The 13,365-nt window shown below is 43.1% G+C and overlaps 1 protein-coding gene across 4 annotated transcripts in view; it reads right to left on the bottom strand.

The window, feature by feature from the left end:
• LOC103539022 (putative threonine dehydratase) overlaps positions 1-6,314 on the bottom strand; it is a 29,755-nt gene extending 23,441 nt beyond the window's left edge. Inside the window, exons 1-2 of one of the 4 annotated variants that reach the window (XM_030453229.1) lie at positions 6,085-6,314; positions 1,721-1,747 (exon numbers count right to left, since the gene is read on the bottom strand). In XM_030453229.1, coding sequence (XP_030309089.1) covers positions 1,721-1,747; positions 6,085-6,185 — 128 coding nt within the window. In that variant the 5' untranslated portion in view covers positions 6,186-6,314. Of the gene's footprint in view, positions 1-1,720; positions 1,748-5,890 lie in introns of all 4 variants that reach the window. The other 3 variants (XM_030453227.1, XM_008505478.2, XM_030453228.1) reach the window with 3 other exon arrangements.
• Positions 6,315-13,365: the final 7,051 nt, after the last annotated feature.

The raw sequence follows: 13,365 nt of genomic DNA, 5'->3' as shown, positions 1-13,365 counted from the left end.
TAACCTCACAGGAGACAAAAAGAAAAAAAAAGGACCATTTTTGTAGCAAGGTCTTCTCTCTCCAAAATGAGTGAGTTCAACACTAATTTTCTGAGATACATAAATAAAGTATTTATATGTTTGTAACACAGTTGTGTTGACACTTGTGAACACTTCATGATGTTAAGCTTCCAGTGTTAATTCTCATGCATATTAATTAAATGCAAAGATGAGAGTCAGATCAATGAACCTGTCCCATGGTTCTGACAACAAACAGCAACTGGGACCATCTAAGAGGCCACATCTCTGTTAGGAGTTCATTCCCTACTCTTGTCCTCTCCCCAGTCCCCAACATACCCCTTTCAAAACAACCCACCACATTTTTCACATCACAGTAGCCTGTAACCACCATAACTACTACAAAAAGAGAATAATATATACAGCTAGGGAACAACATATGCAGCTTATCATTGTATGTATTCTCTATAATGCTTAGAATGGTATTTCTGAAACTAGCACTGGATTAAAAGGGTATATATAAGATAATACATAAGTAGATAAAAAACTTGGGATTGTTCTGGGTCAAATTCTGGTTTTAACTGACTGGTATTTAAGACGTGAGAGAAACTCACACTTTTTCTTTGCATCTATTGCAAGCAGCTACAAAAATCCATTAATTTTCAGCCAAAAACTACCACAGCAAGTCCACTGATGACCCAGGGTTTTGCTAGAAAGTACAAACTAAAGGGCAGCACACTAGGGTCATTATATATTTTCTTATCTGCAAATAAAAAAAACCCCAAAATTGGATACTGGTTTTTGGTTCTACTCTTTGATTTCCCCATTTTTTGTTTTGTTTTGTTTTTAATCCCCAGAACAAAAGAGAGAAGTAAACCAGATTCTCAGTCCTTGACCTAAAGCACTTCTCTCATGAGCAGTGATTATTTGTTCAGGGTTCTGATGGAGATAACACGTCATGACCACTGGAAAAAAAAAAAGAACAGAAGTGAAACAGATGCAAAATATGTGTAGGATTTTCAACCTTGGTTTAAAGCACATCTGAACCATTGCTATCTCAACATGTAATATGAAAACTTTCACCCATTTGCACTTGAATGATCAGCAACCCAAGAAATATCATCCTGCTCTTTTATGTGTTGTGCATATTAACTTCTTAGGGACTTTAATTCTCCTTCTCCATAGATATTTTCAGTTTCCATTAGTGATTTATATAGTTCCATACTGAATCCCTCTGAGGGTGCTGCTGAGAGCTCTCAGACTCCTGCAGTAAACAGTGGGGTTAGGTTCAAACACCCATCCCAAAGAGGCAACTACTAACTACTGACATTTCTCTTGTCAAACACATCAAATTCTTGGCATGGATGACCTCAGGGTGAATTTTTTTTTGCAGGTAGGGTCAAAGCAGGCAGCAGAGCATGCAGGGGCTCACAAGGAGACAGCATCTGACTTCTCATGCAGAGTAACAGAGCATGGACCCTTTCCAGGGGTTGTGCCCAGCAGATATAAAACTGAGCCAGTATAAATGCAAACCCCAGCACTATAAAACATTTTCCCTTTTTTGGAGTTTGTCTGTGAAAGCATTCCTGAAAAAAGTCTGTTTATTTCCAGCCATAAAATAAATACCCAGCTGGCAAGCTGTGTTAGGTGGTTATAAATGGTGACATTTTACCTTTAAAGTGATTAGTGAAAGCAAACATGAAAATACAGCTTATAAACCTACTTTGTCAAGAACAGCTGCTCAGCACAACTGCAAAAAAAAAAAAAAAAAGAAAGAGAAGATCTGTATGCAGACATTCCATGAATAATTAAAGAACTGGGGAAAAGTAGCATTTGTTTAAGCAGATTGCTTCACATATATTGGAGTCTTAAAGTCAATGCAAAGAGAGTGTGTGTGCTGGAATGTACTCTCAGAATGATAAAAAGCAACAGGTTGGAAAGATTAATTTTTTCTGTTGCTAATTTGCTGTTTTTTTTGAATAGACTGGTCATTTCCATATAGTTAAGCAGCATCAGGGGCAAGAAGTTTGGAAAAAATGGTAATATTGCTATGGAAATAAATTAATAAAATGAAGAAAAAATAATTTTGGGAAGGTAAAATACAGTAGTGACACATTCTATGCCTGGAGACCACTATTTTTGCCTTTGTTACAGTGAGAAAGAAATGGCCATGTAGGTGTCCTGCAATCAGAGAATCATAGAATCATAGAATTGGCTGGGTTGGAAGGGACCTCAGAGATCATCGAGTCCAACCCTTGAACCACCGTTGCGGTTGCTAGACCATGGCACTGAGTGCCACATCCAGTCTCTTTTTAAATAGCTCCAGACACGGAGAATCCACTACTTCCCTGGGCAGCCCATTCCAATGCCTGATCATCCTCTCTGTAAAGAAATTCTTTCTAATATCCAACCTAAACCTCCCCTGGCACAACTTGAGACCCTGCCCTCTTGTCTTGTTGAAAGTCATCTGGCAAAAGAGACCAACGTCCACCCGGTTACAATCTCCTTTCAGGGAGTTGTAGAGAGTGATGAGGTCTCCCCTGAGCCTCCTCTTCTCCAGGCTGAACACCCCCAGCTCCCTCAGCCTCTCCTCATAGGGTCTGTGCTCGAGTCCCTTCACCAGCCTGGTTGCCCTCCTTTGGACCTGCTCCAGGACCTCGATATCCTTTCTGAACTGAGGGGCCATGATGGGCACATCCCTGCACATCCCTGTCAGCTGAAGCAGATGTAGATTGGCTTCCTCAGCATCCATGTGGCAACAGAATAAACAGATTAAACTGATACACTGGAGCTCTTCAGCTTCTAAAACTGAAGGAGCAAAAAAAAAAAAATCTACAGTCACAGATGTTTAGAAAATAGCCAGCTGGGAAGGATCAGTCACCATTTCTCCCAGTATAAATGTTAGGGGTGTATCAGGTGGAAAAATTCAAAGTGTGCTGCTCCAGAGACAGCCTTTCTAAAAGCAAACCAAACCATCTTAGAGTAAGACTGAAAATCTCAGCATTTCTTTGCCATTTCCCCAGCAGGCTTTGTCATCTGCATTCACCATGATACAGACTCACCAGAAGAAGAACCAAGAGGAGTGTGCAAGTGCTCTACTGCATTTTAACATCCTAAAAACTCCAATCCCAACTGCTCAGAGGCACAGTGCAACCTGAGTAGCATTGAGCTTGAATAACACTTCAAATCATTCCACTGAATTGGAGCAAGCCTTTAATTAACCCCTCGTTACACAGGTATATCTGTATCTATGTATAGATATATATGTTTATGTGTACATAAACTCTACACGTGGATTTTTTTCCTTTCTTTCATTTTTTAATGCTTTGGGGTTAAGGGGTTCTTAAGCATTTATATGCTGCCATCATTTTCAGGCTCCCTGAACACCTTCCTGGAGCACCCTGAGGAATAGACATTGGTAAGGTAAAATTTTAGGTGTTGCTCATCTGCTTTCTCTGATTTCTTCTGCGTTTTTAACCCTAGCAAGTTGAGAACATTTCTTACAACAAAAAGTGACCCCTTTAAAGTCACTTCTAACTCATATTTCAAAGTGTTGAGAAGAGATGGGTTGTGCCCTGGGAGGGATGAGATGGAGGGAAGCTCAGTTTATGATGGAGATGTAGCTAGGGCTGGCATCTCCTCCCAAAGGAATGAGAAAGAGGTAATCCAAAGATATGACAGAGAGGGCCCCTTCCCTCATCCAAACCTTTCCTTTACCCAGAACCTTTCCAGCTCCATTAATCCTTCTTATTCCGTGTCCCCAGCCCCTTCTGAATGCCTGAGCCTTCCACACCCTCCAACCCCTTTCCTATTTGTTGTAGTCCCCTTTCCCAATAACTCTTAAACATTCCTGCTTCAGCCCAACTGCTTTTGGAAGCATAAATCCCCCTGAGCTCCCTTGCTTTTGTTAAATCCCTCTTCTACTTTTTTTTCCCCCCTTTACTCCCCCAACAGCAGCAATTCTTTACAGAGCCTCAGGAGGTTGTGTGAGCAGGAAATGATAGAAAAATTGACATTTTCTGAGATACAAATGTCAGGAAGCATCACAACAGATGTCATCTTCACTGGCAGCAATTCCAGGGCTTGGGAGACCCTTGGAAGACTACAGGAAACTCCCCCAGGCATGGGGAAGGAACCCACCAGATCTCTCTTTGACAATACATTTAAAACAGATCAAAGAGAATATTGCTCAAATATCACTTTCTCAAACCATCATTATTTTGTACAACACTACTGCTTAGGAACTCTCTTTTTGAGACTGTCCCATTACAAACAGTGGCAACTGCGGGATGGAAATTTAAAATGTGGCTCTGACATAGCCAACCCCGAGGCAAAGAGTTCCTAAATCCCACAGGAATCAGCACCATCTTCCCCTAAACAGGAAGACAAATTTAGTAAACATTAGCCCAGCTGTATTGCTGGAAACTGGGGCACAGACAGATCGAGCTGCTTGCCTAAGACTCAGCAGGAAGTTCGTAGCAGGACTACTTATCAGGGTGTCTTAGAGACTAAGAGATCAGGGCTTAGTATGCCACAAAAGTTAGGGGATGTGAGAGCCCAGCACAGATGGGTACATAATGATCAAGTTTTGAGACTGAGGAGGCACCCTGAGCTCTGCACATCACCTCCAAAACTGCTGATGTTCCCCCAGCAACAAGTGCAATGCCAGCTCAGGTTCCTGCAGGGAGCAACCCAGCTGCAGGATCACTTCTGATAAAATATCTCCTTACTTTCTAGCACTACATCTGTGGTCATCATCTCCTGCCAGTCCTCTCTGTACACAGCACTGAAATGCCATTCCTCACTGCTGGCAGTGGCAGCGGGGTGTCAGCTGCTAAAGAGATAACATGAGAAAAAGCAATCTGAAAGCAAGAACTCAGAAGGTCACCCCTCATGGTTACCTCTGCTTCAGCACCTTCCAAGTGTCCCTTAAACAGCCCCATCCCTCTAACCAGTTCTTGCAGGACACCCACAGCTGGGAATGTCAAAGGATCACTATCAAACACTGCAGTCTGGCAGTTAAAAATTCAAGTAACTAAAGCTAATTCAAGTAACTAAACCATTTTTTCTACTTTAAATTAAATGTATTCTGAATTTAGAGCTTCTCTGGTAGTAACACATCTCCTTAATTCACTTGCAATAATGAAGAAACAGCATAAGCTAAACTAGTGGGAAGGAATCCTCTGACAAAAGGACCAGTTTAAGACACACAGTTTGATGCAGAATGTGTCACATCATGGGTGACAGCATTTTTTCAGTGCAGAACTGGGATCCTGCCCTGTACTTTAGTGATCCAAGAAGGCTTCTTAACAGCATCAAGACCTCTGAAGCAATTTCTGTTTTAAATATTAGAGACATCTGTGACTACAGGTGGGAAATGTGAATTGCCCCTTCTTAACACAACATCTGGCAATACCAGGTTATGCTTTTGCTAGTGGTGTCCAGATAATAAAAAAGTGGATGAAAAAACAGTTATGGAAAAAGTTAAGAGTGAGGCTTATGGGTGCCACATGGGTGCTCAATCCCCAACAGGTGCTACACAAGGGCACCAAATGTCTCCTGGATTCCCTCTGCAGCACCCAAGCCTGAAAACAGGAATTCCAGAATAAGCACCATAAGAAAGACAACCACAGAACACTTGTAATAACAGTCTGAGACAGGTTATCCCCAAAATAAATTCCCAGATTCACTGGGCCAGGGTTATTTCTAATATTGTACTCAGAAAGAAATAAAAAAGCTGAACTCCACGGGTTTAAAGTATTCAAATCTCCACTGTCTCTTATAGATGACTTCAAGTGCCACTCAGACCCACAGAACCCAGGGAGATATTGGGAAAATCACAAACTTTTTTTTTTTTTCTTGAAAAGCAAAGGAAGGAAAAAGAAAGCATTACCTATACAGCACAGTGACTAAATAAACAACGAGGCGAAGCAAAACTCCAACTACGACACCATAAGGAGGCAGGAGGGGTCCAGGGGTTGTCATGTCCGTGGTCCTGGCCCTGGGTGGACCCCCAGGGCTGACCATGACACCTGAGGAGGAGGAAGGAGTGCTCTAGCTCTAAGTCAGACAGCAATATTCTCCAACCTTTGCCAGAAAGGATCGTAGTCTTCATCTTCCCTGGAGCGGTTCCTGGGACTTCTGTTTTTTAACACCCTGAAGTAGAGCAACTGGGCTGCAAAATACATTGTAAGTCCTGCTGGGAACCCAAACTGGGAGACTGTGGGCAAGGGGAGACAATTGCCTGTGAGCAGTGCCAGCCTTGCAGTGCCCGGGTGGGAAAGAGAAGGAGCTGTGCTGCAAGCAGCTCTCCAGCCCTTGGCTTGGGGGAGGGCAGTGCCTTAGAGAGAGGTGGCTACTGCTATTTAAAGAGATTATTTCAGAGGCCAACCTGTCCTTGTCAATTTGAGTCAGGGCCTGGATTATGCTGGGGTGACGCTCTGCTGGCAGGATGCTGGGAGCTTTAGTTACTGCTGAGCTGGGGAGCACCATGTAGACCTGCTGTGGGCACTCAGGTAGGAAGAGGCAGCAGGACAGGGATGCTGCTGGAGGGATCCTGGATCCTTCAAGGCATCTCCAAGGACCACAGATGACATCTCCAAGGGACACATCTTTGTGACAGGAGATGCTGAGAGAGAAGACTCCTGACTTGGGTCAGGTCTTTGAACAAGCAGAAAAGCAGAGATCATCAGATCATACAGGCAGCAAAGATCATCCAGGGAAAAGACTGCATCAAGAAATATAAAAATACCCATCTAAATCTGCTCTTTAGTGCCTTGAGAGAGTGTTTAGCAAGGGCAGTGCCAGCTCTCCAGGTGCAGGATGGTTGTGCAGTGAGAGTGGGAGTAGGGGCTCCTTCTGTGGTTCCTCTCCTCTATCACACAGCCCTGATGGAGCACAGGCTCCAGGCTGCCCCTCAGTACCCTCTGCTTTCTGATGAGAGCACACAAAATCTCCATCTCCAAGACAGAGAAGAGGCAGGTCACCAAACCTAACCCTAGCCCTACCCAGTGAGCAATATTGTAAACTGCTTCCAATGGGAAAATCAAAATCAATGACCAGGCAGACTCCTGGGATCTCCAGGAACCTCTGAGCTGTGCTGGTGGAGCCTTCCCACTGGTGTGGCAAACAGGTCCATGTTCCCTCAACTTCATCAGTGAAGATGAAGCTTTGAATTCAGCAGTTTTTCCTGTCTCTCTCCCCCCCTCACCCCTTTACCTTCCCCCCTTCCAGTTGGTGGATGATGACAAGTGGTACCCATGGCCACATCCCAGCAGCAGTGAAGAGACAAAAAGTCATCAGATTGCTGCCAGCACTTGCAGCTCCAAGTCAGGCTGAAGTTCAGGCCACCTTCACCAGTGCCTTAAAGCAGAGGGAGAAGGAGGGTGGAGTGATTTGCTCATAAAAATGCAACACTGGGCAGGAAAGGCAGTTCAAAAGCACTGAAAATTCCACTGCTGAGCTTTCGGGGGTCTGGGAGCCCAGGCTGAGGCATCCAAGTCTTGGCATGAATCCAGCTCCCCACAAAATGGGGCCCTAAGCTGTGATCAGCACTTGCAGACCATGCAAAACCAGGAAAAAGGATTTTTGGGAGCACTGGGCCAAGCAGTTGGAAAAAAAATCCCCCAAGCTGTGTCAGGAACAGACGGAGCATTGAATTGCTGTCCTTCCAAAGCACCCCCCAAAGAAGCAGCCCACCAGGGAAAAAAATAAATAAAAAAAGATATTTGGAAATTTCTGCTGTAGTTTTTGGCCCACATCAACCATTCATTCAGAGCCTTTCCCTGGGTGTGTGCTGGAAATGCTGACTGTGCAGAAGGTACTGCATCGCTGCTCATTGCTGTAAACTTACCATGACCATTTTCTGAGCTGCTTATTTCCTTAATGAGAGATAAACAGTTAAACACACACTATTATTAGATGTGTCTTCCTTTCATTCTTGCCTGTCAAACTTCATTGTCCTTACAAGCTTCTTATGCTTTGTCTGCTACTTCACAGAGCCACCTTCACTCTCTGAGCACAAAGAGGATGGGGTCACAGCAGCCCTGCTACAGCAATTGGATTTTGTCACCTTTCACAGGCACTGGGGTTTTTTTAGTATCCTTGTGTCTTCTCTAAGACATCTCCCTTTGTTGTTAATGGAATCCTTTAAATAACCCTGCTCCCTTCCTCTGGGAAGTTAATCTGTTCTCCTACTTCTTCCTAATATCCTTCTCCAGGAAATACCAATTTACCTCCTTTGTCTTTACTAATGCAATTATTAGGAGGAGTTGGCAAATCTGCTCCTGCTGCCCAAGAACCAGAGCTCTGCAGCAGAAGGCAATACCCCCCATAAATTATTTTTTTTTTTTTTAGGGGCAGTCTCACCTGAAAATGTCTCAAAATATGCTTGGGATGAAACTTAAGCATGTGTTTTATGCTTGTCCATGCAGGATTGAATACTACATTAACCCACCAAACACCAGGCACAGCAGCTTGGTGTCACACTGCCACCAAGAGCACCTCATCAGGTGTGGGGAGGCTGTCAGTGCTTTCTCCTCCATTTCCATCAAAGAGCAGAGTAGACCCCTTATGCATCTGAACTAGATGTCTTCTGTTAATTCCTTTTTCAGACTGTGCACCTCTGAATCAACTGGCAGCAAGGGGTTGTTGTCTGCTGGCCTGGAAAATCCCAGGATGCCCTCATTTCTCTCTGCTTTTGCACTTCACTCACCAAAGAACTTCTCTAATATAATCTTTTAGCAACCAGAACCCCTCTAGCTTCTCTACTATCACCTTTTAGTAAGCAGCTCTGCAAACCTTTCACTTATACTCCCACTCTTGGCCCTTCACTTTGAAAAAGTCAAATACCTCTTAGCTAATGGACTGAAATACATTGATTTCATTTTATTTATTCACTTTCTAGAGGATCAAGCCAGTCATCACCAGCAAACCAAGACATATGGAGAATGAACACACTACTCAACTTCTAAATAAACCAAACTCTTGAAATAACCATTTTTCAACTTCTGGAAAGCCATGATCTCAAATAATTTGTCTAACCACTTCCAAACCTCTTCACAGTACTTTGAAAAACACCTCAAGTAGTGCAGGAAGGAAAAACTCCCTTTTGGCTTTGACTTTTACTTCTTTTATATGGTGGGGAGGGGATGTTATAGGTCAGATGTAATTACATTTCCAGTATGGCCAAGTCAAACCCAACACTATTGCCATGAAACTCTCAAGGACAATGCTAAGTTTCAGATCTTCCCCAGATCACATTTCTTTTTAAATCTACAGTTTCTTACCTCCTCCCAGCAGCTTTTTGGCAGGTCCTAAGGGAAGCAAGCCAGGGCCTCAGTGCTGTATAGCTTCTAAAATGTTTAATTATTTCATTTATATCTTCCATACTGCTGCAACTTGCAATTTTTATGTCTGTGCAAGGAAACCAAGGGTGGTGAGACCCTGGCACAGGTTGTCCAAGGAAGCTGTGGCTGCCCACACTCTGGAAATGTTCAAGGCCAGGTTGGATGGGGCTTGGAGCAACCTGGGCTGGTGGGAGATGTTCCTGCCCATGCAGGGGGATGGAACTGGATGATGATCGCTTTCAACCCAAACCATTCTATGGTTCTGTGATTCCATGGTCATCATTTACATCTAGACAGTTTTAAGTCTACCTGAGGCCTCAGTAAAACCAGGCTCTCTCAGGGGCTTCTGAAATGGCAAGTCTTCAGCAGTGATTTTATCTATGTCATAAAATATTATCTTGTATTTCGGTCATTTGACTCCAAAGGAAAAAAAAACCAAAACAAACCCAAAGACTTTAATTAAGGAACTGAATTGAAATTCAGTGCTCACGTGCTAGTAGGCAAGAATCAAAAATTAGGACTAGAAAGAAGTGGAAAATCCAAGTTGCAGAAGAGCAGTTTTACACTCCTGGGGTTGTATATCTGCCTGCCTGCCTGCCTTCCTCCCTCCCTCAGTTCCCACAAACCCTTACAGGAGAGCATAATGCAGAAAGTAACAGCTTTTTCTCTTTTTTTGGAAGATCTTCTAAACAAGGTTAGGCTCTTTTTCCCAAAACTTATAAATAAAATAGGACCATTTTGCTGAGAAAACGGAAAACCCTGCTTCATTCTCTTGCAACCAGAGGGAACTCGGTAGGGACAGCACTGGGAAAAAAGGTAATTACCACTGCAAATGAAAACTTCATTGAATTACAGGACTTGAAAGCTGGTTTTGAAGGGTTAGCCAAGTTTTTCCCCACACTAAATCAAACTAGAAACATATCCAACCTCAGTGAGAACAGCACGGGTGGGAAATGATAGTCTGTCCAAAAGAATTCCTTGCAGATTTTGATGAGTTGCAGAAGTGAAGAGGGTGGGGATGGTCTGCAGTTAAGCCAAGAAAAACAGGAGAAGTTGTTCAGAGTGTAGCAATATAAACCCCCAAAATTATAATATAGGCTTATGCAATTTATCAATGCAAATGTGGTGGTAAACCACTGCAATGATCAGTATGGATAAATAAATACAGGATAATTCAAGCAGAATCACCATTGAAAAAAAGAAGAAGAAAAAGAAATACAGGGAACAAACACCAAAAAGTTTCACATTTTCTTCTAAATTAGCACACTAATTTAATTTCCATCTCAGTTTCAGCATAAATTAATAATGTAGACCTGATTTACAGCCCCCAGTGTTTCTGGTTGTTAGACAGCAGGTGAAGCACAGCAGGGAAATGCCACGTTCCCATTTGTTATCATTAGGGAGAGAGAAGAGACTGATATGGTAGAATGAGATCAACGAGAACAGATCCACCTTCCTCAAGCTATGTTTTGTAGTGGCTGAGAAAAAGAACAGGAATCAGTTCCAAGAGCAGAGATGCTGGCACAGAAGGCCAGAGGGAAGCCTGGGTGTGCTTTGTGTGAAGTTCCTATGTGGGACAGGCTGTATCTGCTTATCAAATAAAGATATTACAAAAAGGATGAGATGCTTCTAAAAGACAAAGGGCAAAATTTTTCATTTTGTCCAAAAATTGTCTTCTCAATGTAGTATTTATATCCATAAATTTATATCTAAGGTGCTGAGCCAGAATATTTCTACAGCTGAGCAAAAACTGGGAACTCCAGCACAAAGCTTGCTACAGAAAAAAATGCACACTCCCTCCCTCTTGAGACTAAATAACTGATGGGAACCAGCAAAACACTTTGCATTGCTCTTTGGGATTTTTAGTTCCTGCCCATCTCAATTTCAAGTTGTGGGATAATATTTTTAATACCCACTTAACACTGCAGATGCATGGAAGCATTGGATAACCTATTTGAATTTGTCTCACAATTACACTAATGAGCCAAGACTGAACCTGGATATCTTTGGCTAACACAGGACAGACATTCTGTTCTCACTGACTCTGACCTTTTTGTCCTTCTGAGTTTAAAGCTTTGGTCATGCCATGTGCTCACATCAGAGGACAAGTGCACTGCTTGAAGCCCATACATTGAATTCCTGAAAGCTCGTGGGAGAAGGTCTGCACAGAGCCCAGCAACCAGGACTGGCACCTTCACCACCCACTCTTGCAAGTGACATTAGAACATCACAGGGAGACCATAGCATTTCAAACCACTAATATAATAATTAACTTTAGTTTCACTAACAAAGATCACCAAGCATTTAAATAGCAAGGGAACATGAACTGGAACAATGAGTTAGGTTTTGGGTCTTTGTTGGGTTTTGTGGGTTCTTTTGGGGTTTGGTTGGTTGGTTTTCTTTTTTTTTTTTTTTTTTTAAACAGAGTCTCAAAGAGCTTCTGACTTGCTGCAGGCTGTAGATTACTTCATGATGCTTCCAGAGGCTTTTTAAGCCTTCAAAGAGGTTTGACATGTCCCTGCTTAGCTATCCAACCGCAGTGAAGAAGAGATGATTGTTTCTACCGAATGTAAATAAATGTTTATAAATAATAAATTTACATTTATGTACATAATACATAAACTATGTAAATAAGCACCAGCCCCTCTCAGCATCAGCTCTTCAGTCACCTCCTCTGCTTCCCCACCAGCCTAAGCACACTCAAGGTCAAGTACATAACAGTTCATGGGCTGCTGCTGCTTTGGACTAGACTCTCATTGATCTAAATCCTCTTCCCTCCCCTCCTGCTGTGTCTAATTAAAACACTGAACTCTCAGTTGCAGTTCATGCTGGGCTGAAGCTCAGCTCAGCTCCCCAGCCTCTCCCTTGGCTCTGCCCAGTGCCAGAAGAGCAAAATGAAGGAGGTGCCTGAGCCAGACACTGGGTGGGAGATGGAGCTGCTGCTGGTGGCCATGCAGACAGAAATAAATCACCTCACTCGCCACCTGAGAGGCAGCTCCCTCACTGCCAGGTGATGTTTACCTGCTTTAACCACTTCCCTGCCCTCTTCTCTGGACTCCTTCCCCCTCCTTTGTCCACTCTCTTTCCATCAAGGCTGCTCAACCAAGTTTTCTGATTTCATTACCTAGCACCAGCAAGAACACTTGCTGCACCCAGAACTGCTCTGATTTCTTCTTCTAAATTCAAACAAGAGGCTCTCATCCCACCAGCTGACAATTCACTTTCCTGACAATAGTTTAAAGAGAAGATACCACCCCAGAATTATTTATAGCACCCTGATGATACACACAGCTCCTCTCCCCTCACTTCCAATGCTTCTGACACCTTGAGCACATCCAGTGAGCCCTCTCTGTTCTTCTTTCATGTTTTATATCCTCTCACCTTCTATTCCCTCTTTTCTCAATGTTAATTAGTAGAGAGCTTAGACAGTCATTGCTCTGAAAGAGAAAATTATCCCTTCATTATTGTGTAGATGATGAAAAGCAGCAGCCAAGAAAGAATAAAAGGAAAACACTTCGAGAAATAAAAATACAAAATCACATAGATTAACATCTGAATGAAGAAACAGTATTTCTCACAATGACTTCCAGGGATGGGTCTGAACTAAAGAATGGAAGGGACAGATAATTTAAAGCATTTTACTACATCTGGAGAGAGTCCTGTAATGGATATTTTAATATACTTAGAGCCTAATGGACTTCTATAGCAAAGTAAGTCCTAAAATCTGGCATTAGAAACAGCACCTGTGCTATCCTGATTTCCTGCAAGAACTTTTTGTCTTCTGTGACAGGAAGTGATTCTGCCCCTGTACTCAGCCCTGGTGAGGCCACACCTCGAGTCCTGTGTCCAGTTCTGGGCCCCTCAGTTTAGGAAGGAGATTGAGGTCCTGGAGCAGGTCCAAAGGAGGGCAACCAGGCTGGTGAAGGGACTCGAGCACAGACCCTATGAGGAGAGGCTGAGGGAGCTGGGGGTGTTCAGCCTGAAGAAGAGGAGGCTCAGGGGAGACCTCATCACTCTCTAC

This window comes from Calypte anna, chromosome 6 (assembly GCF_003957555.1).
Source record: "Calypte anna isolate BGI_N300 chromosome 6, bCalAnn1_v1.p, whole genome shotgun sequence".
Classification (NCBI taxonomy): domain Eukaryota; kingdom Metazoa; phylum Chordata; class Aves; order Apodiformes; family Trochilidae; genus Calypte; species Calypte anna.
The sequence above is the reverse complement of the archived record's forward strand: the minus strand, read 5'-3'. Positions and strand labels throughout refer to the sequence as shown.